The 26,167-nt window shown below is 40.2% G+C and overlaps 1 protein-coding gene across 1 annotated transcript; it reads right to left on the minus strand.

The window, feature by feature from the left end:
* Positions 1 to 569: 569 nt before the first annotated feature.
* LOC111549205 (leucine-rich repeat-containing protein 59) lies at positions 570 to 3,453 on the minus strand. The gene has a single exon (XM_023222331.3). The coding sequence runs from the start codon at positions 3,259 to 3,261 to the stop codon at positions 2,338 to 2,340; it is 924 nt and encodes a 307-aa protein (XP_023078099.1). The 5' UTR covers positions 3,262 to 3,453; the 3' UTR covers positions 570 to 2,337.
* Between the last annotated feature and the right edge of the window lie 22,714 nt (positions 3,454 to 26,167).

Below are 26,167 nucleotides of genomic sequence, written 5' to 3' on the forward strand. Positions count from 1 at the left end.
AGAACCAGTTTGTTTTTGGTGCTGGCTGTATAAATTCTTGTTACGATGATTAGTTAATTTTAGTCTTCATTCCAAATGTCTGAAATTCTGCGGCAAGCAAAGGCACATTGCTGGTGGTAGATTCTTGTCTCTGGAATTTGCATTCCTTGTTAACTTTTCAAGATGGGATGTCTCTGATCCTTTCTATCCCAAACACATACCCAAAGTCCTCACAAAGTGCTATTCGCTCTTGTTGGTTTCCTACTGACTGACTTTTTTTTTTTTTTTTTTTTTTTGAGACAGAGTCTCGCTCTGCCCCCAGGCTGGAGTGCAGTGGCCGGATCTCAGCTCACTGCAAGCTCCACCTCCCGGATTCACGCCATTCTCCTGCCTCAGCCTCCCGAGTAGCTGGGACTACAGACGCCCGCCACCTCGCCTGGCTAGTTTTTTTGTATTTTTAGTAGAGACGGGGTTTCACCGTGTTAGCCAGGATGGTTTCGATCTCCTGACCTCGTGATCCGCCCGTCTCGGCCTCCCAAAGTGCTGGGATTACAGGCTTGAGCCACCGCGCCCGGCCCTGACTGACTTTCTTTTTTTTTTTTTTTCCACTCAGACACGTATTTAATAACTGTAGAAATCCAAAAGAATTAGCATCAAATCTTGAAGTTGTGAGTGAAGCTGTGGGTTGGCTTGACTGGGCTCAGCCACTGAGCTGCCTCAACCGGCCAAGGAACGGGATTATGATGACTATGCAGACTTCTATATTGTCTTCATCTCATTGTATGTATTATATATTTAGTTTCAATAAAGCATTTGTACCAATGGCTCTGGAGCTTGGAGGAAGACTGAAGGAATGTGTAGTGATTCTGAGTAAGGTGTAGACCTACGCAGCAGAGCTATGGGGGAGAAGATTAACAAAGTCCTTTCTTCCAATATCAGGACAGTCATGAGTGGCAGTCCCATGCAAAAGGTCATTAGGGCTAAAAGGCCCTCTGTCTCTGAACTATGACAGATTCTTGCTCCCTCCGGGGGAGCCAAGGAGCTTGCAACTGGGAGTTTGCAGTGAATGAGCACCATGACACAGTCATTTCTGATCCCTCTATCCAGCTGTTGTGAAAAGATGAAGCAAAGGAGGTAAGAAAATGCTTACTCTAGCAGACAAGAGAATGGACAGTGCGATCCTTGTTTGTGCTAGTCATTGGGTGATGCACCACTTTTCAGCTCCATGATGCTACCTGTTTCCCTTCATTTCCTGTTTCCATTTATTCCCTTCAGTTATGGTCTAGAAACAAACAATTCTAAATCTCAGTGTCTTATGAAGCTGACACTTCAAAACCTGCAAAAGCAGGTTGCCTTTGAGGTATTTAGTCACACCAAATACAACTAGAGCTGTCATAGACAGTGTAGGTTTGCAGAGATCCACCTCCTTGCTTACCGGCAATTAGGGAATTAATGCTCTAAAATTGAGGCAAGGAGCCTGGACTGTTGCCATTTTATGGAAGCCACATAAGTTGGGCAGGACTCCACAGGACCTGCCATGACGTGATGATAGCAAGAGATTTCTATCTCTGAGTCACGAAATCTGTCTACCATGAAAGATTCTATGCTTCGCCTGAGGAATGATCAATTCTGGTGTGAGTTCTAGTCTCTCAGGACATTATAAAGGAGGGAAAATGATGTAAAGGGAAGAAACAATACCACAGCGGGAATCCAGTTTTGCCTCAAACTAGCTGGGAGACTAGGCAAGTCATGGAAGACCTGTTTCTCTGTCTGCAAGTGTTACATTGGACTGGATGGTCATGAAGTCCCTTTCATAGCCAGAGATTTTGTGTGGCTGCTAAAATGCTTACATCTCTGAGGTCCTGAAGAAAACAGGAATACCCCTACCCCTCAATTTAGACTGGATTTACTGAGTGTGGTGTTTTAGTCCCCAAAAACTTCCTCCTGATCTGCCCTGATTCCCCAGGGAGGCATGAAAGAAAGGGTTTGTGGCATACAAAAGTATAAATGTAGTGACAGCTGACCATTTAGTAGAAACGAACGAGCCTTGCCTTTACATAGCTTTGTCTAACAACTAGAAAAGGCTATGTTTTCTCTCTCCCCACCCCCAAGCCTACTCCTTTAGGCATGCAGGTAACTGCTCCCCCCGCCGCCACCTCCCATTTCTCCTCATTCCACCAGGGAACCCTGACTAAGGAACCAAGAAGTCCTACAAAGAGGAGGTCTCATGTACCCAATCTGCAGCCATTTGATGATGGCAGGTAGGTCTGATGCTAAAAAGAGGTTGTGTCCAGCAGAACCCAATTCCATAGGAATCCAAACTCCAAGGCTGGGAGGCAGCAGGTGCTGGAGACAAGCTCACTGCTGAGAGTCGGTCTGGAGGACCCACTGGAGGATCTCATGGCGGCGTAGACCCTGGACCGCATTGTCATAGATGGTGTTCACACTGGTGCAGAGGGGCTGCTGCTGTAGCTCTGTCACCCGACAAGCAACCAGCCCTCCCGCCACACCAAATAGCAGCAGCAGCAGCAGCAGCTTCAGCACAGCCCAGGAACGAGTGTGCTTCCGGGGTGGTGGCTTGCGGGGACGGGAGCCGGACTTAGATTTTGGGGCCTGATTTGCTTCCTTCTTAGGTTTCTTCTCCTGCTCCCGCTTGGCTGCTTTAAGGGCATCATACTCCTTTCTCCGGCGCTCCTTCTCTTCCGCCTTCTCCCGCTTCCGCAGTTCCCGTTCCTGAGCTTCCTTAGCTCGCTGCTTGGCTTCACGCTTCTTCTCTGCCTCACGTTCTACTTCCAGCCGCCGCTGCCTCTCCCGCTCCTGATCTGCCTGCACGGCCTTCATGTGCTGTAACACCTTGTTTGCACACTGCTTACACTGCTTCTCATCCAAGCAGTCACCTGCCACCTTGGCCAGGACAGGATCCAGGGGGTTATCCTTCAGGTCCAACCACTTCAGGTTCTTGAGCTGAGCAAAGCTGACAGGCAAGGTGACCAGCCTGTTGTTGAGGAGATCCAGGTGCTGGAGGTTGACCAGACGGCCGAAGTCTGCTGGCAGCTGCTGCAGCTTGTTCTTACTCAGGTCTAGCTTCACCAGGTGTGTGAGGCCACAGAAATCCGACGGTAGAGTAGTCAGTTTATTACAAGACAGATCCAGGATGGTGGCCTTTGGAAGAGCAGCCAGCTCCTTCACCGGGACTTCATTTAAGTCGCTGAGGCTCAGGTCCAGTTCGTTGCCGTCCAGCTTGTCACGGAGGTTCCCGCCCTTGCTACCGGCCTTGGTCATGGTAACGCCGGCTGAGCGGGCCCCGGCTCGGGGGTTCCGACTGGCAGGTGAAAGGAGCTGAAATGCCGCTTGTCAGTTCAGCGGTCCCCCACCAAAACGACGACGCCTGAGCCCTCCGTCGCCGCCGGTGCGAGATCGCCTCCGCCTGTCCGCCTGCCGGCCGCACTCCGAGACCCGCGCCTAGCTCCCACCGGTGCCCTGACTTTCATAATGAAGGTTATTGCAGAAAAAGCATGGAGACACTCTTCTACTTCCACTGCTGCTTGAATTTTGTTTTGTTTTGTTGAGACAGAGTCTTGCTGTGTTGCCCAGACGGGAGTACAGTGAGGCAAACACAACTCACCTCAGCCTCGACCTTCTGGGCTCAAGTGATCCTCCTGCTTCAGCCTCCTGATTAGCTGGGACCACAGGCGTGCACCTTCATGCCCAGCTAATTTTATTTTATTTTTTTAGAAATGGGGTCTCCCTATTTTTCCCAGGCTGGTCTTGAACTCTTGGGCTCAAACAATCCTCCCACCTCGGCCTTCCAAAGTGCTGGGATTGTAGGTGTGAGTCACTGTGCCTGCCCCTTACTCAATGAATTTTTGTCATTCTTAGTGAGATCCTTTTTCTGTAGTAGTTATTAGATTTGTATTCTCCAGTATAAATCTTACAGGCAGTATATAGTTAATTAGTGGTAATAACTGGATTGAGAGAACTTTAAGATCCTGCTCTGTTGCTTCTCTCTTTCTCTTACTTGCGCTCTGCTATAAAACCACAGGAAAGTTTGCTCGCACAGTAAGGAACAACATGGTCCTTGACAAATCAAATTATGTAACAGATTGAAGTTTTGAGAGAATGTATAAAAGAAGTATTGCGTTTTAGTTTTCAATAATTTCATGAGTTTTATCCCCTTTAAGACCTGTATTTAATCTACATGTTTGTATTGCTATTAAGCATTTGGAATTATTTAAATCTATTGTGCTCCTTGTACTGGAATAATAACTCAATAAAGGTTTGTGAACTGTTAAACAAGTGTGAGTGATTCTTTATAGATTGTTACACCAGATCAGAAAATTCAGCTCCCAGAAGCATGGCAGCAAAACTGCCAAGTGGCACAACCTGTGCTTACTTGAGCTGATCGAGTCCTAAGCCTTTTTTGTTTATTAAACTATGTTCAAGGATTGCAAGGAGAGTATGACCCACCATATCTCTAATGCATTTTAATAACACACACACACACACCAAACTTCTTCCAGCCAAATGATCCATAGCCTGAAAACACTGGTAGTGTAACACCTTTATTCAAACATTTCAGCCAATCATTAGCCATAGTATAGCACTTTCCACAGAATACTCAGACTTCATTTAGCCAGATTTGGCCCTGCTAGTTTTTAAGTGTTTTTATATATATAATATTATAAATGTGTTATGTAATATCAACATTATATATACATATATATATATATATATCTGTGAGTTTGTATATTTATATAATCTTTATGCACAGAAAGACTTTAACCCAAACTCTCAAAAGAATTAACAACAACAAACAATGCCTGGAAATCAGGAAACAGCTAGCCAGGCATGGTGGTGTATGTATGTAATCCCAACTACTCCAGAGACTGAGGCAGGATAGCTTGAGTCCAGGAGTTTGAGGCTGCAGTATACCATGATAGCACCTGTGAATAGCTATTGTGCTGCAGCCTGGGCAACACAGCAATACCTTGCCTTTAAAAAAAATACGAGAAGACACAGAGTTTCTCATTTTGTTTTTGACATTTTCCTTTATTAATGTAATACATATTCATACACTGCTCCTTTTAACAATAGCCGAATATAAAGTTAATAGTGTCTTTCCTTTTTCTTCCTTACTCTTTACTTTCAGTAACCAAGAGTAACAATTAGTTAGATATCCTTCCATATCTTTCTCTAAAACAATACATCTCTGCAGATCAGATTTTGCCTCTGACTAGCTGGGACACAGAGCATAAGACTCAAGTCTTCAGTTTGCTCGTACCAAAAATAAAGGTGGCCCCAAATCATAGTTAAATATCTTTACACTTACTAGGCTGGCTAAAATAAAAAAGACAATAGCAAGTGTTGTCAAGGATGTGCAGAAATTGAAACTCTTGTATATTGCTGGTGGAAATGTAAAATGGTGCAGCTACTTTGGAGATGGTTTGGCAGTTCATCAAAATATTCAACATAGAGTTACCACATGAACCAGCAGTTCTATTTCTAGGTATATATGCAAGAAAAATGAAAACATATTTCCATGGTGAAATGAGTGTTCATAGCATCATTATTCATGATTACCAAAAAATAGATACAACACAAATGTCCATCAGTTGATTAACAGATAAACAAAATATGGTATATCCACACAATGAAGTATTACTCAGCCATAAAAAGGAATGAAGAATGGATACATGTTACAATATGGATGAACCTTGAAAACACGCTAAATGAGAGAGCCCAGTCACAAAAGACCATATACCATATGGAGTCATATGATACATGTGAAATGCATAGTAGATAGGTAAATATGTGAAATGCATGGTAAATAGGTAAATAGGTAAATCCATAGAGTCAGAAAGCAGATTAGTAGTTGCCTGCGGCTGGGGAATGACTGCTAATGATTTTATTTTTGGGGTGAGAAAAATTAGATTCTGGTTACGGTTGTACTACTCTGAATATACTCAAAATTACTGGACTGAGCACTTTAAAGGATTGAACTTTAGGGTATGTGAAATGTATCTCAATAAAGCTACAAAAATAAAAATAAGCATGCTTAACTTAGATGTTCTCCAAATTTTCTTTAGATTTTAGAAATGTGGAGACCCTCCATTTTCTTACTTTCATTGACAATTTATTTCAAGTTCTTAACCTTAAATCCTATTAAATTCCCCATTCTTTTAAAATGGTTCATTGTAATTTTAATATTTATTTTATGATATGAATGTCAACTTTTAGTTATGACAGTATAGAATCCTAAACTTCTTAGTAAAGAGAAAAAAATGTGAATTTCCAATTGTCATAACCAGTGTCTTTCTGGCTTTATATTTATCCTAGCCATTGCTAAAACAATCAAGAAAGGAAAATATTAGGCTAATCTTGTATGTATGGAATATCAAGTTTTGGTTTCTAACATTTTAATATGATTACCATATGTTAAATCCTCAAAGTGAAATATGCCAAGAAAGAAACCTAAATTGGTCATAATTTTGGCCATGGCAAATATTTAGCAAATATACCATTCCTGTACAGACCTTCAGTGGCCACTCCAGGATATCTCAGAAGGCAGGGAGCTTACAGGTTGCAGCCTGCCTAGAAGTGGGAGGAGACTATGTTTGCTTAAACTTGAGAAAATCCCAGGTGTCATTTATGTTCTATGTACATTAAGAAAGATGGAGGTTAGTTATTGCAGGTCTGAAGCATGGCCAAATACTCTCTACCACCCTTTTCCTGGTGCCAGCATCAACAGCATTTTCTTAGTACCAGAAATAATTTTCTCCTTGCTTGTACTTCCTACATAGAAAAATTGCCTTATTTATACTCAGAAAAGGCAAACCTTGGCATAACCACGACTCCCAGGTTGCGTCCAACTAAACCAGGGCTAGGCCTTTGATTCAAAATGAGACTCTCTCTTCTTGGAGTTCCTACTTCTTAGAACTGAGACAAGAGATGGAATCAGTTACCTATGAGGTTACACATTAGACTAAAGTTAAGTAATGATTTAAAGTAAGGGAGACTTGGAAAACAAGTCTGGAAAAGTAATGCCAGAAGACTTCAGCAATTGCCATATTAAAGGACTTTGACTAGTATGTTAGAGGAAGAAGTGAAGAAGGAGGAAAAGATTTCAGAGGCGTTAGGTGAAAAAAAATCAATACCAATTTGTGGCTGATCTGATATGGGAGTAGTGAAATGAGGACAAAGGATCAGGCAAGTATAAGGGCAACGTTCAATCTTAGTGCTGCTGGCTTGTTGATGCCATAACATAAACAGGAAGTCTGAGGGGAGAAGGAGTTTGGGGACTAGATTAATGATTTCATTTCTCGATATCAATGATTGCCAGACATCTGAAATGAAGTGTCCAGCAGGCAATTGAAGCTAGGGTACTGGAGCCAAAGACAGGTTATAGTTATACTGTGAATCTTCAAAGTGTGACCGCAGGTGCTCTGAAACAGAACAAGATTTCGGAGGGAGGGATGAAGAGGGGAAGGGGAAGATGTCTGGGAACTTGGACACCCACCACTATTCTGGAACAGGAAGAGTCAAGGAAGCAACAGCTGGAGGAGGAGATATACTTGAATCTCATCATTTTTTTCCCTGAAAACTAGGGACACAAGGGCTTCAGGGAAGAAAGAGGAGAGTAAACTGTTTCAAAAGCTACTGAGAAAATAGGAATGGAATTTAGTGAGAAGACGACTTAAAGTACATGGTCACAATGAAGACCTGAAGCCAGAATTCAGATAATAAGGGACTAAAAGGAGAGCCATAGAGAGAAAATAGCAGCAGAATGTGGAATCATTCCTTGAGAATTTAGCAATGAAAAAAATCAGCCAGGTGTGATGGCATGTGTCTGTAGTCACAGTGACTCAGGAGGCTGAGGTGGGAGGATCTCTTGAGCCCAGGAGTTTGAGGCTGTAGTGAGCTGTGATAGCACCACTGCACTCCAGACTGGGTGACAGAATGAGATCCTGTCTTTAAAAAACAAACAAAAAGATAATTTAGCAATGAAAGGAAATATCAAAAATTGTAAGCTATCTGGGAGGTTCAGGAGGAGATAAAATTTTGAATATTACCAACACAAAGAAATGAAAAAGGCTGTAAGTGAGATGCAAGTTACCCAGATTTGATCATTATACATTGCATACATGTATCAACATTTCATACTCTAAATATTACACTGTAAATATGTAAAATTATTATGTGTCAATTAAAATTTCTTTTTTATAAAAAGAAAAGTTGCCTTGTTTCATCTTCCCCTCCTTTAGAGAGGAGACCTTCATGTATGAAGATGGCCAGAAGACAGCAAAAGCTGAAACTACTTAAAAAGAAAAAAAACGAGAGAGGTAGCAAGGTCCACATATTTCAGCAGTTTTCAACTTGTGTTAGCCATAGAGCTGTTTCTTCAAACCAATCTTGCTGGGAAGCCTAATATATAGAACTAATGCAAGTGGAGTCACTCTACTGAAGGTCGCTATGTGTGTGCATGTGCATGTGTGTGCATGTGCATGCATGTGTTTGTACACATATACGCATGCACATGTGTATGTGTCAGCATTTGGGAGGTGCTTCTCTAGGAGTTCTCTGTTTCTTTTATGCTATCCAGTGGCCTACATGATCCCATTTGCTCCACATCAGTGATGAAGGTGTTTTTATCGTTTCTAGTTGATTCTTGAAGAAACTGACTGAGAATTTAGTGACTTATTCAAAGTCACACAACTAGTTTGAGACAGAGTCAGGACCAGCACCAGGATCTTATGGCCCCCAATCCCATCTTCTTTCTGATACACCACTTCAAAGGCCTTCCTCTTCTGCATAGCACAATCACATCTTCCTTTTTACAGGAAAGTATTTGAAGAGACTACAAGCAACAAAAAGAAAGATTTGGGGGGAACATGTGGTATTCAACAGCTCTGTAAGACCAACTCAGTTATCTGATCAGTCAGATAAATTGGTAAAGAAAATGGGACTTCTAAGATAGAGGTCCCAAAGGGTAGTCTATTTAAGAAGAGAGCTGTAGTCCCATAGCATTTATTTATTTACTTACTTACTTACTTACTTACTTACTTACTTACTTACTTACTGACTGAGACAGGATCTCACTGTGTCACCCAGACTGGAGTGCAGTGACATAATCATGGTTCACTGCAGCCTCAACCTCCCAGGCTCAAACGATCTTTCCACATCCACCTCCCGAGTAGCTGGGACCACAGGCACATGCCACCACACCTGGCTAATTTTTTCTTTTTGTAGAGATGGAGTCTCACCATGTTGCCCAGACCATTCTTGAACTCCTGGGCTCAAGCAATTCCCTTGTCTCAGCCTCCCAAAATGCTGGGATTACTGGCATGAACCACTACACCCGGCCTCCATAGCATCTTTTAAAAATAATTCCTTATTGCAGAACATAAGTTTTCTTCTTTTAGGAAGAGAAGAGTATTACTGATGGGCATGTAAAATGGTGCAGCCAGATAGAGGATTAAGATGGCAGATAGGAAGCAGGACTAGCTTGTAGCTCCTGCTCAGATGGACAGAGCAGTGTGTGGAGACTCGCATCATGAACTTTTGCTCCAAGAACTACTGCAGGAACATATCAGGAAAGCCGAGAGAATCCACAGACCCTTTGAAGGAAATGGACCCCCACTGTAGGCTCCCTGAGACACTGAAGAACTGTGCTGGTATCCAGTGCTGAAAGACCTGAAGATGGATTATATCACAGGACTTGTGGCAGACACTCCCTCATAACAGCCTGGAGCCCAGTAGCTCCACTAGGAGGCTAGACCCAGAAGAGCAAAAATAATCACTGTCTTTTGGCTTTCAGGAAGCCCCATCCCTAGGGAAAGGAGGAGGACACCACATCAAGGGAGCACCCTGTGGGACAAAAGAATCTGAGCAGCAGCGCTTGAGTCCCAGATCTTCCCTCTGACGTAGTCTACCAAAATAAGAAGGAACCAGAAAACCAATTCTGGCAACATGACAAAACAAGATTCTTTAACACCCCTAAAAGACCACAACAGCTCACCAGCAATGGATCCAAACCAAGATGAAATCTCTGAATTGCCAGAAAAAGAATTAAGAAGCTTAATTATCAAGCTATTCAAGGAGCACCAGAGAAAGGTGAAGTCCAGCTTAAAGGAATAAAAAACATGGTGCAGGATATGAAATATCAGTGAAATTGATAGCATAAATAAAAAACAATCACAATTTCTGGAAATGAAGGACACACTTAGAGAAATGCAATATTCTCTGGAAAGTCCCAGCAATTTAATAGCAGAAGAAAGAACTTCAGGGCTTGAAGACAAGGCTTTTGAATTAGCCCAATCTGTCAAAGACAAAGAAAAAAGAATTTTTAAAATTAAGCAAAGTCTCCAAGAAGTTTGGGACTGTTTGAACATCCAAACCTAAGATTAATTGGTGTTCCCAAGGAAGAATAGAAATCTAAAAGTTTGGAAAACATATTTGAAGGAATAATTGAGGAAAACTTCCTCAGCCTTGCTAGAGATCTAGTCATCCAAATACAAGAAGCTCAAAGAACACCTGGGAAATTCATGGCAAAAAGATCATCACCTAGGCACATAGTGATCAGGTTATCTAAAGTAAAGATGAAGGAGAGATTCTTAAGAGTCGTGAGGCAAAAACATCAGGTAACCTATTAAAAAAAAAAAACAAAAAAACTTATCAGATAAACAGCAGATTTCTCAGCAGAAACCCTACAACCTAGAAGGGATTGGGGTCCTATTTTAGCCTCCTTAAACAAAACAACTGTCAGCCAAGAATTTTGTACCCAGTGAAACTAAGCTTCATAAACGAAGGAAAGATACAACCTTTCCCACACAAACAAATGCTGAGAAAATTCACCACTACCAAGCCGCCGCTACAAGAACTGCTAAAAGGAGCTCTAAATCTTGAAACAAATTCTTGAAATACACCAAAATAGAACTGCCTTAAAGCATAAATCTCACAAGACCTGTAAAACAATAACACAGTAAAAAAACCCAAGGTATTCAGGCAACAAATAGCATGATGAATAAAATAGTACCTCACATCTCAATACTAATGTTGAATGTAAATGTCCTGAATGCCCCACTTAAAAGATGCAGAATGGCAGAATGGAAACAAATTCACAAACCAAGTACCTGCTGTCTTTAAGAGACTCACCTGACACATAGGACTCACATAAACTTAAGGTAAAGGGGTGGAAAAAGATATTCCATGCAAATGGACACCGAAAGTGAGCAAGAGTATAGCTTCTTATATCAGACAAAACAAACTTTAAAGCAACAGCAGTTAAAAAAGACAAAGGGATATTATGTAATGATAAAAGGACTAGTCTTACAGGAAAATATCACAATCCTAAATATATATGCACCTAACACTGGAGCTCCTGAATTTTGAAACAATTACTTCTAGACCTAAGAAATGAGATAGATGGCAATACAATAATAGTGGAGGATTCTAATATAACATTGATAGCACTAGACAGGTCATCAAGACAGAAAGTCAACAAAGACTAGAACAAGGGACTTGACAGATATTTACAGAACATTCTACCTAACAACTGCAGAATATTAATTCTATTCATCAGCACATGGAACTTCTCCAAGATAGACCACATGATTGGCCACAAAACAAGTCTCAGTAAATTTAAGAAAATTGAAATTATATCAAATACTCTCTCAGACCACAGTGGAATAAAATTGGAAATCAACTCCAAAAGGAACCCTCAGAACCATGTAAATTGACAGAAATTAAATAACCTGCTCCTGAATCATCATTGGGTCAATAACGAAATCCAGATGGAAATTAAAAAATTATTTGAACTGAATGATAATAGTGACAAAACCTATCAAAACCTATGGGATACAGCAAAACTGGTGCTAAGAGGAAAGTTCATAGCATTAAATGCCTACATCAAAAAGTCTGAAAGAGCACCATAAACAGTCTAAGTTCACACCTCACAGAATTGGAGAAACAAGAACAAACCAAATCCAAATGCAGCAGAAGGAAAGAAATAACGAAGATCAGAGCAGAACTAAATGAAACTGAAATAAACAAACAAAAAATACAAAAGATAAATGAAATGAAAAGCTGGTTCCTTGAAAAGACAAATAAAATTGATAGACCATTAGTGAGATTAACCAAGAAGAGAGAAGATCCAAATAAGCTCAATTAGAAATGAAACGGGAGGTAATACAACTGATACCACAGAAATACAAAAGATTATTCAAGGCTACCATGAACACCTTTATGCTGATAAACTAGAAAACTTAGAGGACATGGATAGATTCCTGGAAATATATAACTCTCCTAGATTAAACCAGGAAGATATAGAAACTCTGAACAGACGGATAACAAGCAATGAGATTGAAATGGTAAAAAAAAAAAAAAAAAATTGTCAACCAAAAAAAGTCCAGGACCACAGAGATTCACAGCTGAATTCTATCAGACATTCAAAGAAGAATTGGGACCAATCCTACTGACACTATTCCAAAAGACAGAGAAAGAAGGAATGCTCTCTAAATCATTCTATGAAGCCACTATTACCCTAATTCCAAAACCAGGGAAGGACATTACAAAAAAAGAAAACTACAGACCAATATCCCTGATGAATACAGATACAAAAATCCTCAACAAAATGCTAGTGAACTGAATCCAACAGCACGTCAAAAAAATATAATCCACTGTGATCAAGTGGGTTTCATACCAGGGATGCAGGGATGGTTTAACATACGTAAGTCAATAAATGTGATGTGCCACATAAACAGAATTAAAAACAAAAATCACATGATCATCTTAATAGATGCAGAAAAAGCATTTGACAAAATCCAGCATCCCTTTATTATTAAAACCCTCAGCAAAATCAGCATAGAAGGGGCGTACCTTAAGGTAATAAAAGCTATCTATGACAAACCCATGGCCAACATTATACTGAATGGGTAAAAGTTGAAAGCATTTCACCTATGAACTAGAACAAGACAAGGATGCCCATTCTTACCACTTCTATTCAACATAGTACTGGAATTCCTAGCCAGAGCAATCAGACAAGAGAATGAAAGAAAGGGCATCCAAATCAGTAAAGAGGAAGTCAAACTGTCGCTCTTTGTTGATGATACGATTGTATACCTAGAAAACCCTAAAGACTCATCCAAAAAGCTCCTGGAACTGGTAAATGAATTCAGCAAAGTTTCAGGATACAAAATTAATGTACACAAATCAGTAGCTCTGCTATACACCAACAGTGACCAAGCTGAGAATCAAATCAAGAACTCAATCCCTTTTATGATAGCTGCAACAAAGAAAATACTTAGGAATACACCTAATCAAGGAGGTGAAAGACCTCTACAAGTAAAACTACAAAACACTGCTGAAAGAAATCAGACAACACACAAAAAAATGGAAACACATCCCATGCTTATGGATAGGTAGAATCAATATTGTGAAAATGACTATACTGCCAAAAGCAGTCTACAAATTCAACGTAATTCCCATCAAAATACAACCATCATTCTTCACAGAACTAGAAAAAACAATCTTAAAATTCATATGGAACCTAAAAAGAGCCCTCATAGCCAAAGCTAGACTAAGCAAAAAGAACAAATTTGGAGGCATCACATTACCCAACTTCAAACTATACTAGAAGTCTGTAGTCACCAAAACAGCATGGTACTAGTATAAAAATAGGCACATAGACCAATGGATTAGAATAGAGAACACAGAAAAAAACCCAAACGCTTAAAGCCAATTGATCTTTGACAAAGCAAACAAAAACATCAAGTGGGAAAAGGACACCCTATTCAACAAACAGTGCTGGAAAAATTGGCAAGCCACAGTAGAAGAATGAAACTGGATCCCCATCTCTCAACTTATGCAAAAATCAATTCAAGATGGATCAAGGACTTAAATCTAAGACCTGAAATCATAAATATTCTAGAAGATACATTGGAAAAACCCTTCTAGACATTGGTTTAGGCAAAGACTTCAAAGACTTCATGAGCAGGAACCCAAAAGCAAATGCAGCAACAACAAAAAATAACTAGTTGAGACTTAATTAAACTAACAAGATTCTGTGCAGCAAATGATGATGATAATAATAATAATAATAATAATAATAATAATAATAATAAGCAGAGAAACAGACAACCCACAGAATGGGAGAAAATCTTCATAGTCTATACATCTGACAAGGGACTAATATCCAGTATCTACAAAGAACTCAAACAAATCAGCAAGAAAAAAACAAACAATCCCATCAAAAAGTGGGCCAAGGACATGGATTGACAATTCTCAAAAGATGATATACAAATGGCCAACAAGCATATGGAAAAATGCTCAACATCACTAATTATCAGGGAAATGCAAATCAAAACCACAATGTGATACCACCTTACTCCTGCAAGAATGGCCATAATCAAAACATAAAAAAAAAAAAATAGATTTTGGCATAGATGTGGTAAAAAGAGAACACTTTTACACTGTTGGTGGTAATGTAAACTAATACAACCACTATGGAAAACAGTGTGGAGATTCCTTAAATAACTAAAAGTAGATCTACAATTTGATCCAGCAATACCAATACTAGGTATCTACTCAGAAGAAAATAAGCATTATAAGAAAAAGATAATTGCTCATGCATCACATGCATGTTTATAGCAGCACAATTCGCAATTGCAAAAATATGAAACCAGCCCAAATGCCCATCAGTCAACTAGTGGATAAAGAACATATAATACACACACACACACACACACACACACCATGGAATGCTACTCGGCCATAAAAAAGAATGAAATAATGGCATCTGCAACAACCTAGATGGAACTGGAAACTATTATTCTAAGTGAAGTAACTCAGGAATGGAAAACAAAAATCATATGTTCTCACTCATAAGTGGGAACTAAGCTATGAGGGCTCAAAGGCATAAGAACGATACATTGGACTTTGGGGACTTCAGGGGAAATGGTGGGAGGGTGGTGAGGGATAAAAGACTACATATTGGGTACGGTGTACACTGCTTGAGTGATGGGTACACCAGAATCTCATAAATAAAAAAACTAAAAAAGAATGGTGCAGCCCATGTGCAAAACAGTATGGCAGTTCCTCAATAAAACAAAAAGAAAAAACATATAATTACAATATAATCTAGCAATTCTGCTTTGGATGCTTACCCCCAAATAATTGAAAGCAGGGACCCGAACAGATACTTGTACACTCATGTTCATAGTAGCCTTATTCACAATAGCCAAAAGATGGAAACATCCCAAATGTCCATCAACAGATGAATGGCTAAGCTAAATTAGAATATACATACAATGGTATTATTCAGCTTTACAAAAAAACAAGGTTCTGATATATGCTACCACATGGATGAACCTTGAAAACATACTAAATTAAATAAGCCAAACACAAAGGAACAAATATTGTTTGATTCCACTTATATGAGGAAACTAGAATAGGCAGATTCACAAATGTAAAAGTAGAATATTGATTAGCAGGGGTTGATGGGAATGGGGAATGGGGAGTTAGTGTTCAGTGGGTACAAAGTTTCAGTTTGAGGTAATTAATGAATGTAAGAGTTTTGAAGATGAATTGCGGTCTGGTTGCACAACAATGTGAATATAATTAATGACACCAAATTGCACACTTAAAATGGTTAAAATGATAAATTTTAAGTTATGTATATTTGACCAAAATGAGAAAAGAGAGAGAGGTCATTTTGTCCTCACTGCCTTTTGTGCACATTTAAAGCAACTTCTTGGCTACTATAATCACCGTTCTAGTTGAAAAGCAAAAGAAATTTTGTTTTTCCTTGTGATAGGCATGTTTTTGTTCTCATTCATTTTTGTTTTTCTTACCATTCCTGAGAGATCCTTGAATGCATGATTATCAAAACCTGTATATTAAGAATGATTCTTACTAGATTTTTCTGTGGCAGAAATATGCCCCTTATTTTGGGGTCAAGAAATGTAGGCTAGGTGCGGTGGCTGTTGCCTATAATCTCAGCACTTTGGGCGGCCGAAGCAGGTAGATCACCCTAGGTCAGGAGTTCAAGACCAGCCTGACCAATATGGTGAAACCCCATCTCTACTAAAAATACAAAATTAGCTGAGCACGGTGGTGCGTACCTGTAATCCCAGTTACTTGGGAGGCTGAGGCAGGAGAATCGTATGAACCCGGAAGGCGGAGGCTGCAGTGAGCTGAGATTACGCCACTGCACTCCAGCCTGGGCGACAGAGTGAGATTCCATCTCAAAAAAAAAAGGAAAATCAAACATTAACAAGTGCTAGACTTTACATCTTTCTAGGAAGCATGGAGATACATCCTAATATTAGCTAACTCTCATTCTGACAAGAATAGCAGGTTGACAACATTAATAAACCAGCCAGATCATCACTTGAAGTGTGGTCTATGGACCAAGGGTGATAGCACTCCTGGATCAGCTTATTAGAAATGCGTAATCTTAGGCACAATCTGAGACCTACTGAATTGGAATCTGCATTTTACCAAAACCCCAGGTGTTTCCTATGCACATTGAAGTTTGTGATGCACACTGAAGTTTCCTATGCACACTGAAGTACTGATCTACACTACTTTTAAATGTAACACGATTTTTTTTCTTTTTTGTGAGATGGAGTCTTGTTCTGTTGCCGAGGCTGGAGTGCAGTTGCCGGCGATCTCGACTCACTGCAATCTTCGCCTCGCAGGTTCAAGCGATTCTCCTGCCTCAGCCTCCTGAGTAGCTGGGACTACAGGCATGTGCCACCACGTCCTACTAATTTTTTATATTTTTAGTAGAGACAGGATTTCACTGTGTTAGCCAGGATGGTCTCGATCTCTTGACTTCGTGATCCGCCCGCCTTGGCCTCTCAAAGTGCTGGGATTACAACGTGAGCAACAGCACCTGGCTTGCTTTCTTTCTATTTTTTTTTTAAATTTTTTTTTACCTTTTTTTGTTTGTTTGTTTGTTTGTTTTTGAGATGGGGTCTCACTCTGTCACCCAGGCTAGAGTTCAATAGCACCATCATGGCTCACTGCAGCCTCAACCTCCTGGGCTCAAGCCATCCTCCCACCTTCGCCTCCCAAAGTGCCGGGACTACAGGCATGAGCTATCATGTCCAGCTAGAAGTTTCTTTCTCTTTGAAGAAAGAGTTAAAAGTAGAGAACAAACATTTGCTGAAGATCTGTTGTACAATAGATACTGACATATAAGCCAATGTTATCTCATTTAATTCTTAAAATAACAATAGAGGTATACATTATTGATTCCATTTAACAGATGAAGAAACTGAGGCTTAATTATTCCATTGTCACCCAGCTAGGAAGTGCCAGGACTGGCATTTGACTCTGGGTGTTTTTAAATTCGAAGTTTTTTTTCCGTTATGCCAAGATACCTTTTAAGCATATGAAAGAAGACATTCTAAAATCATTTGGAATAAAAAATTACTTAAGAATTTCACTAAGAAAAACATGGTATGACTCAGAACTATAAAGCTATCAACACTGAGCATTTATTTTATCTTGCAATGTGCTTTTCTTTGTTGATCTTCACAATAACCAGGTGAGGAAAAAGTTATCTTCATTCTGCAAATAAAATACCCTGAAGCTCAGAGTGGCTAAAGGTTCGCCCACAGTCATAAAGCAGTGAGTCAGAATTGGAATTAAGGGGAAAAGGCTTAACTGTTAACCACCAATACATGGACAGTCTACTCTCTAAAGCCATTTAGACACTTAGAAAGCCAAGGTGACTCTTTTGCAGATGTTAGCCGTTGTAGTTTGGAGCCAGCTGGATTAATATTTGGGGCATTCTACTTTCCTTAATGTGTCTAAATGAAAACATGTGGACCCTACCCATTGTATTATGTCTGGCTTTGTCTGACATTATTGACCAATACTTATTTTTGTTATTATTATTTTAGAGACAGTGTTTCACTCTGTTGCCCAGGCTGGTGCAGTGGTGCAAACACAGCTCACTGTAGCTTTGAACTCCTGGGCTCAAGTGATCCTCCTGCCTCACCCTCCTACGTAGCTAGTACTACAGGTGGCAGGTAGTGCCACCATGTCTGGCTGTTTGTTTGTTTTTTGCACAGATGGAGTCTCATGATGTTGCCCAGACTGGTCTAAAACCAGTGGCCTCAAGCGATCCTCCAGTGTAGGCCTGCCAAAGAGCCGAGATTACAGGTGTGAGCCACTGTGCCTGGCCCTCCAATGCTTATGAATGTGTGAGGTTCTGTGGTCAAATCCTTAGAAGGCTGTGATCTGCGAGACTGAAAGTGACGTGGCCCTGAGTCTCCTGGCCCATTCTCTTGCCTTTTATGTGACTTGTCTCGTGGCTCTGGGTGCCCAGTCATCCTGTCGTGCTGTCATCATTTCCTAGAGTAGGCTGTGCCCCTTTCCCACTCAGCTGCTTTGCACAGGCTGTTTCCTTGGGCTCTAAGGCTCATTCTCCTCTTTGTTGTCTAAAGCTTATTCATTCATTCTCAGGTCTCAACCTGCATCTCACTTCCTCAGGGAAGCTTTCCCTAACCCTCTTGTTTAGTTCAGACTCCCCTGTTGGCCACTCTCATAATCCTCTGTATTTCTCTATTATGGCACCTATCACAAGTATAATTTATTAATTATTTCTTTAATAATTTCTTTAAGGTATAGCTTCCCCCACTAAACTGTAAGTTCTAAGAAGGCAAGAATCATATTTTATTTTATGTTACTGTCTCTTAGCAAACGTATCTGGCACATAATCAATGTCTGCTAAATATCTGTTGAATAAGGCCAGGTGCAGTGGCTTATGCCTGTAATCCCAACACTCATGGGAGGCCAAGGCAGGAGGATTGCTTTATACCGAAAGTTCCAGAGCAGCCTGAGCAACATAGTGAGAACCCTTCTTTACAAAAAAATGAAAAAAATGAACCAAGTGTTGTGGCACATGCTTGTTGTCCCAGCTATTTGGGAGACTAAGGTGGGAGAATCACTTGAGCCCAGGTGTTAGAGGTTACAGTGAACTGTGACTGCACCACTGTACCCTAGTCTGGGTGATAGAGTGAGGCCCTGTCTTTAAAAATATATGTATATATAAATATATGTATATGTGTACATATATGTATATAATATATACACAGATAATACACACATATATTAAACCCATATATATACACATACTATTTAAACATATAAAATATGCATATAATATACATATTATATACACATATATGGTATATATGATGCATATATGCATGTATATGTACATATATATACAATTATATATATTTGTTGAATAAACCAATGCATTTAATGTTTGTAAAATATTTTTGTGAACTAGAAAGTTTTATACAAATGACATTGCCATTATCATTATTTGTACTCTGATTACTTGAAGTGTATTTTGTATGTTAATGATGTTGATGGTAAGTGATGAATTTGTATGTGTTAAACGAATTGTAATAACTTTTTATTGTAATAGTTGAGCCTAACTTTGGCCTGCGTTGTAGCTTTATATGACATGTTTGGGAAGGGCCTGAGTTAGCTGGGTACAGGCAGGATGATTTTCATTTGATCAACTGGATCCTGACAGGAATCTGAGCTGGGTGAGAAGTCTCTGAATTTTTTACCTGACCTTTTTCCCATAAGGTGGATGAGTTAATTCTAAAAGATTCACAGTCAAACCAGAAGAGTTTTGGCAATCTTTCCGGTTCTACTTGTTCCCAGGAGAAAGTATGTGTTTGCAGACAAATGTGTTTGCTTTATTTTTGGTCAGGAAACAGACCAAGTTACGCAAGGTGCTTCCAATTTCTGCCAGAGTTGCCAAAACATGAAAATAAATTTAGTGTCGAAATTTATAAAATAGTTTTATAAATGCCTTGAACCCTAGTATCTGCTAGTCTTCTGCTTTTTAAGAGATTTATGTTGTTTTTATTCCTAATCTCCTGTTTTACAGCATATTAAGCAGACTCTAATCCTTTTGGGCAGTAGGCATGATTTACATTTTAAAAAAATATTACATGCCTTTTGCCTGAGCTATCAGCAATTCAAGAAGTAATCACATTTAAAAGGAGGATCTGGCATAAACAAAGCTATTATCCTCACTACAGTAATGGATTTCATACACTATGGCGTTTGGGTTAGAGAAATACATTGTACATTAAGCTTTCTTTAGTGTTTCTCAAATTAAAATCATATATAACTCACTTTTTGACTAAAATGAGGCTATCTTAACTACAGAATCTCTAACGACTAGCCACTTTTTAAAAGTTCATGGTATACATTCAATAATGTGAGGGAAAGCACTTGGTAAACATGTTAAGGTACTTAATAAAGATCTCTCCAAGAGTAATTACTGTGGTTGTAGGTATTTTTTTTTTAATTGATGTATAATAGATTTACATAGTTTCAGAGGGTCATAAGTTTTCTTACTCTAATTTCATAGAAATCATTTTAGCTATTAAGTGTATTGAATCTTGAATCTGGGCATATTGAGTGTCTTAAATAGTTGTGTATATTCTAAATCCACATTACAAGTTTAGGCAAATAGGGTTAGGATTAGGGTTTGGGTTAGGGTTCAACTGCTGAACTGCTGTGTTTGTGTAGGGCCGTTGCATTACCTGCTGTAGGGCCGTTGCATTACCCAGACAAAGCCAGAGTCTGTCATTAGCTTGGATGGAGACTGTGGTTGTTTGTTCACTTATCCAATGAGTATTCATTGAGCATATACTATGTTCAAGCCACTATCCTAGGCTTTTGGGGTGTTTGGTACAGGGATGTACAAAACAGACCCTGTCCCTCAGGAACTTACATTGTAGCAAAATAGTGATGATATTAGTAGTAACAGTAATAGATAAACATTCATTGAGAGCTTACTATGTCCTAGGTACTGTGTTAATAAACCTTATGCAGATTATCTCATACAATTCTCACAACCCTATGAGTAGGAACCATTATTATTTTGACTCTCATTTTAAGATGAGAAGAGGGGTTAGGTAACTTACGGAAAGTCGAGTCTGAAGGGTTTTTTTTAGCTATAAACCAGAGGGATGTTCAAAGGCTTAACAGCAGATATGAAAAGAATATCCACCAATGGAAAAGGACCACAATCACAGCCCTGTAGCAGGGTCCAGGCGACCAATAAATTATCTTAAGTTCCTGAATTCCAGGCAGGTCCCAGTGTTTGCAGGGGGGATCAGAGAGTCTGAGAAATTAGCCTGTAGGCTGAATATCAGGTTTAAACATAAAACAAGATGTTTGCAAGAACTTGGTAAATAAATATTAAGCTGAGAATTCAATTCAGCAGATAATTTACTCTGTGCCAGACACCATGTAAGACTCTCAGGGTAGAGAACAGAAATGAGGAAGACATGAACTCTTATCTCTCAAGTAGTTCAGAATCGGGAGAGACCCAAGTTTAGATTTGGTTCCTGTTTGAGGAGCTTGGTGACCCTCAGAGAGTCCTGGAGCTTCTTGGAAAACACTAGTTTTCTAAGCTGTGGAACTCAGGGAGGGAGCAGCGCAATTAATTTTTAAGGGACCTCAAATCATTAGTGAGCACTTCTAAAAGATGTGCAACTTCCTTCACATCCATGTTGTATTCCATTTAGCTAACACTGTTTTCTTTTTGGTGATATTGTATTAGTCCGAAATTTGAAACTCTACAAGGCAGTAAAATTAATTTTAAATGTTAAATAATTTAGTGTAAGTAAGCCCTGTACATAGACATGCAATTACGTGAATTGCTGTTATTGATATTGAAATGTAACTGTTTACCCAATGAAAGTTAAAGATGTTCCCTAAAATCTTTTAAATTCATGCCGATATTTGTATTGTTCGAGATGCCATAATTATGTTCAAATGAATTATTGGTGCTTCAGAGAACATATGGCTATAGAAAATAATAATGTTGCTATAATTATTTTGTGTTTATTTAATGACATGATGATTTATGCAATGCTAATGTTCAGGTACAACGGATTGTTAATGATGTGAGTGTTTAAAACAGTAAACTATGTTATAAAAAGAATCTTCTGTGATGGAGAAATTTTATTTTTTGTTGCATTATACTAAAGCACTATTTTTTCACATGTTGGATGATAAATATGTACTGCTTTGATACCTAATTCATATGTAAGTCTGGTGAGATATGACTTTCAAAGGTTCATGCTTAGTGGGCACTTAGAATGTACACACTCTGGTCTTTATCCATCTTCATAGATAATACTTACTTCTGAATATTCTCAGCAACTGGCACGCTGGTAAGTGGGGCAACAGAAAGTAGACAGATGGGTAAACAGAAGGGAAAGACTGACAAGAACATCTCCTCTTTCACCCAGTTTCTTAACTACCTATAGCACCGAGAGAGCATGTAACTCCACACACTTGGGTTTGTGGGTTTTTTTTTTTTTTTTCCCTAAGGCCTGAGTGAATTCTATTCAATGAAACCTTCCATGAAACAACGATAGCTGCTAAAACTACTGAACAAGACGGCTTTGTCCAAATCACCAAGGCACAGTTCTCTGGGAATTGGGCATTGCATCTTCAGAATAAAGAGGCCAAAGAAGTCCTCATTTAGCTCTGCATTAATATACTCATGGAAAAGGACATTAGGTTTTGCTTGTCATGGGAAAAGCACACAGCTTGGCAGAGTTAGAAAGTGTCCGGAATCCAAAGTCAGGTGGACCTGGGTTCAAATCATGTAACTATTAGCTGTGATCATGGTCAAGATACTTATTGATATTGTTTGGCTCCGTGTCCCCACTCAAATGTCATCTAAAATTGTAATTGCCATAATCTGCAGTGTCGAGGCAGGGACCTGGTGGGAGGTGACTAGATCATGGGGACAGCTTCCCCCAGGCTCTTCTCATGATAGTGAGTGAGTTCTCATGAGATCTGATGTTTTGGTAAGTGTCTGACATTTCCTCCTTAACACTCGCTCTCTCTTACCTGCTGCCATGTAAGATGTGCCTGCTTTCCCTTCATCTTCCACCATGACTGTAAGTTTCCCATGGCCTCCTCAGCCATGCAGAATTATGAGTCAAACCTCTTTCCTTTGTAAATTACCCAGTCTCAGGGAAGTTCTTTACAGCAGTGTGAAAATGGACTAATACAGGAAATTGGTACCAGGAGTTTGGGGGCACTGCTATAAAGATACTTGAAAATGTGGAAGTGACTTTGGAACTTTGGAAGTGACTTTGGAACTGGGTAATGGGCAGAGGTTGGAACAGTTTGGAGGGCTCAGAAGAAGACAGGAAGATGAGGGAAAGTTTGGAACTTCCTAGTGACTTGTTGAATGGTTTTGACCAAAATCTTGATAGTGATGTGGAGAATGAAGTCCAGGCTGACGTGATCTCAGATGGAGATGAAGAACTTATTGGCAAATGGGGTAAAGGTCACACTTGCTATGCTTTAATAGAGACTGGTGGCATTTTGCTCTACCCCTAGAGATCTTTGGAACTTTGAACTTGAGAGAGATGATTTAGGGTATCTGGTGGAAGAAATTTCTAAGCAGCAAAGCATTCAAGAGGTGACAGAACATAAAAGTTTGAAAAATTTACAGCCTGACCATGTGGTAAAAAAGAAAAACCCATTTTCTGGGGAGAAATTCAAGCCAGCTGCAGAAATTTGCATAAGGAATGAGGAATTGAATGTTAATCTCCAAGACAATGGGGAAAATGTCTAAAGGGCATGTCAGAGTCCTTCATGGCAGCCCGTCTGATATGGTTTGGCTGTGTCTCCACCCAAAACCTCATCTTGAATTGTAATCTGAATTATAATCGCACATGTTGGGGGAGGGGACCTCCTGGGAGATGATTAAATCATGGGGGTGGTTCCCCCATGCTGTTCTCATGATAGTGAGTGAATTCTCATGAGATCTGATAGTCTTATAAGAGGCTTTTCCACCCTTCACTCTGCACTTCTCTCTCCTGCCACTATGTGAAGGACATGTTTGCTTCCCTTGCCACCATGATTGTAAGTTTCCTGAGGCCTCCCCAGCCATCTGGAACTGTGAGTCAATTAAACCTCTTTCCTTTATAAATTACCCAGTCTCAGGCAGTTCTTTATAGCAACAACAACAACAACAACAAAAATAGACTAATACATCCTCCCATCACAGACCCAGAGGCCTAGGAGGGAAAAATGATTTCCTGGGCTAGGTCCAGGGCCCCACTGCCTTGTGCAGCCTCAGGACATGGTCCCCTGCATCCCAGGCACTCTAGCTCCAGCTATGGCTGAAAGGGGTCAACATATGGCTTGGACCATTGCTTCAGAGGGTGCAAGCCCCAAGTCTCAGCAGCTTCCAGATGGTGTTGGGCCTGTGGGTGCACAGAATTCAACAGTTGAGCTTTGGCAGCTTCTGCCTAGATTTTAGAGAATGTATGGAAACACCTGAATGTCCAGACAGAAGTCTGCTGCAGGGGCAGAGCCCTCATGGAGAATCTCCTCTAGGGCACTGTGGAAGGAAAATGTGGGGTTGGAGCCCCCACACAGAGTCTCCACTGGGGCACTGCCTAGTGGAACTGTGAGAAGAGGGCCACCATCCTCCAGACCCCAGAAAGGTAGATCCACCAAGAGCTTGCACTGTGTGCCTGGAAAAGCCACAGTCACTCAATGCCAGCCCATGAGAGCAGCCATGGGGGCTGAACCCTGCAAAGCCACAGGGGTAGAACTGCCCAAGGCTGTCGGAGGCCACCTCTTGCATCAGAATGCCCTGGATGTAAGACATGGAGTCAGAAGAGATTATTTTGGAGTTTTAAGATTTAATGACTGCTTCACTGGATTTCAGACTTGCATGGGGCCTGTAGTCCCCTTTTTTGGCCAATTTCTCCCATTTGGAATGGGACCATTTATCTAATGCCTGTACCACATTGTATCTTGGAAGGCACTAACTTGTTTTTTTTTTTTTTTTTTTTTTTTTTTGAGACGGAGTCTTACTCTGTCGCCCAGGCTGGAGTGCAGTGGCCGGATCTCAGCTCACTGCAAGCTCCGCCTCCCGGGTTTATGCCATTCTCCTGCCTCTAACTTGTTTTATATTTTACAGGCTCATAGGCAGAAGGGACTTCCCTTGTCTCAGATGAGACTTTGGACTTGGACTTTTGGGTTAATGCTGGAATTAGTTAAAATTTTGGGGGACTGTTTGGAAGGCATGCTTCATTTTGAAATGTAAAAAGGACATGAGATTCAGCAGGGGGCAGGGGCAGAACGATATGGTTTGGCTCTGTGCCCCCAACCAAGTCTCATCTCAAATTGTAATTGCTACAATTCCCATATGTTGAGGGAGGGACATGGTGGGAAGTGATTGGATCATGGGAGTGGTTTCCCCCATGATGTTCTTGTGATAGTGAGCTGTCATGAGATCTGATGGTTTTATTAGTGTTTGACAGTTCCTCCTTCACAGTCGCTCTCTGTCTCCTGCCACCACGTAAGACATGCCCACCTCCCCTTCATCTGGCACCATGATTATAAGTTTCCTGAGGTCTCCCCAGCCATGTGGAACTGTGAACCAATTAAACCTCTTTCCTTTACAAATTACCCAATTACCCAGTCTCAGGAAAATTCTTTATAGCAGTGTGAAAATGGACTAATGCACTTATCTTCTTCAAGTCCCAGGGTTTTTTATAGACGGTTTTCTCAATAGCAGCACTATTGACATTTTAGGCCAGATAATTTTTTGTTGCAGGATGCTGCTTTGTGCATTGTAGAATGTTTAGCATCTCTACCCACTAGATACCGCTAGCACTTTCTCCCAGTCATTAAAAACCAAAAATTCTCTACCCATTTCACACTGTACTAGGATAAATCACCCCTAGTGAGAACCACTCCTTTAGGTGTCAAATTATGGATAACAGAACCCATTTCAAGGTAGTAGGCAGAATACTACCCTCTGAAGATTTCACATCTTAATCCCTGGGACCTGTGAGTATGTTACCTTACATGGTAAAGGGAAATTAAGGTTGCACTGGTGACCCTGAATTCAAAGATTATTCTAGATTATTTGGGAAGATCCAATGTAATCACTAGGGTCCTTAAAAGTGAAAGAGTAAAGTAGAAGAAGTTGGAATGATGTGATGTGAAAAGGACTTGAATTATTTTTTCAGGGTTTAAAGATGGATGAAGTGGTCCATGAGTCACAGACTGTGGACATCCTCTAGAAGCTGGAAAAGAGAAGGAAACAGATCCTACCAAGGAAAGAACACAGTCTTGTTGACCCCTTGATTTTAGC

Source organism: Piliocolobus tephrosceles, chromosome 7 (assembly GCF_002776525.5).
Source record: "Piliocolobus tephrosceles isolate RC106 chromosome 7, ASM277652v3, whole genome shotgun sequence".
NCBI lineage: Eukaryota > Metazoa > Chordata > Mammalia > Primates > Cercopithecidae > Piliocolobus > Piliocolobus tephrosceles.

Excerpts from the sequence above, each read along its gene's own strand:
- LOC111549205 (XM_023222331.3), bottom strand. The coding sequence starts at position 3,261 with ATGACCAAGGCCGGTAGCAAGGGCGGGAACCTCCGTGACAAGCTGGAC.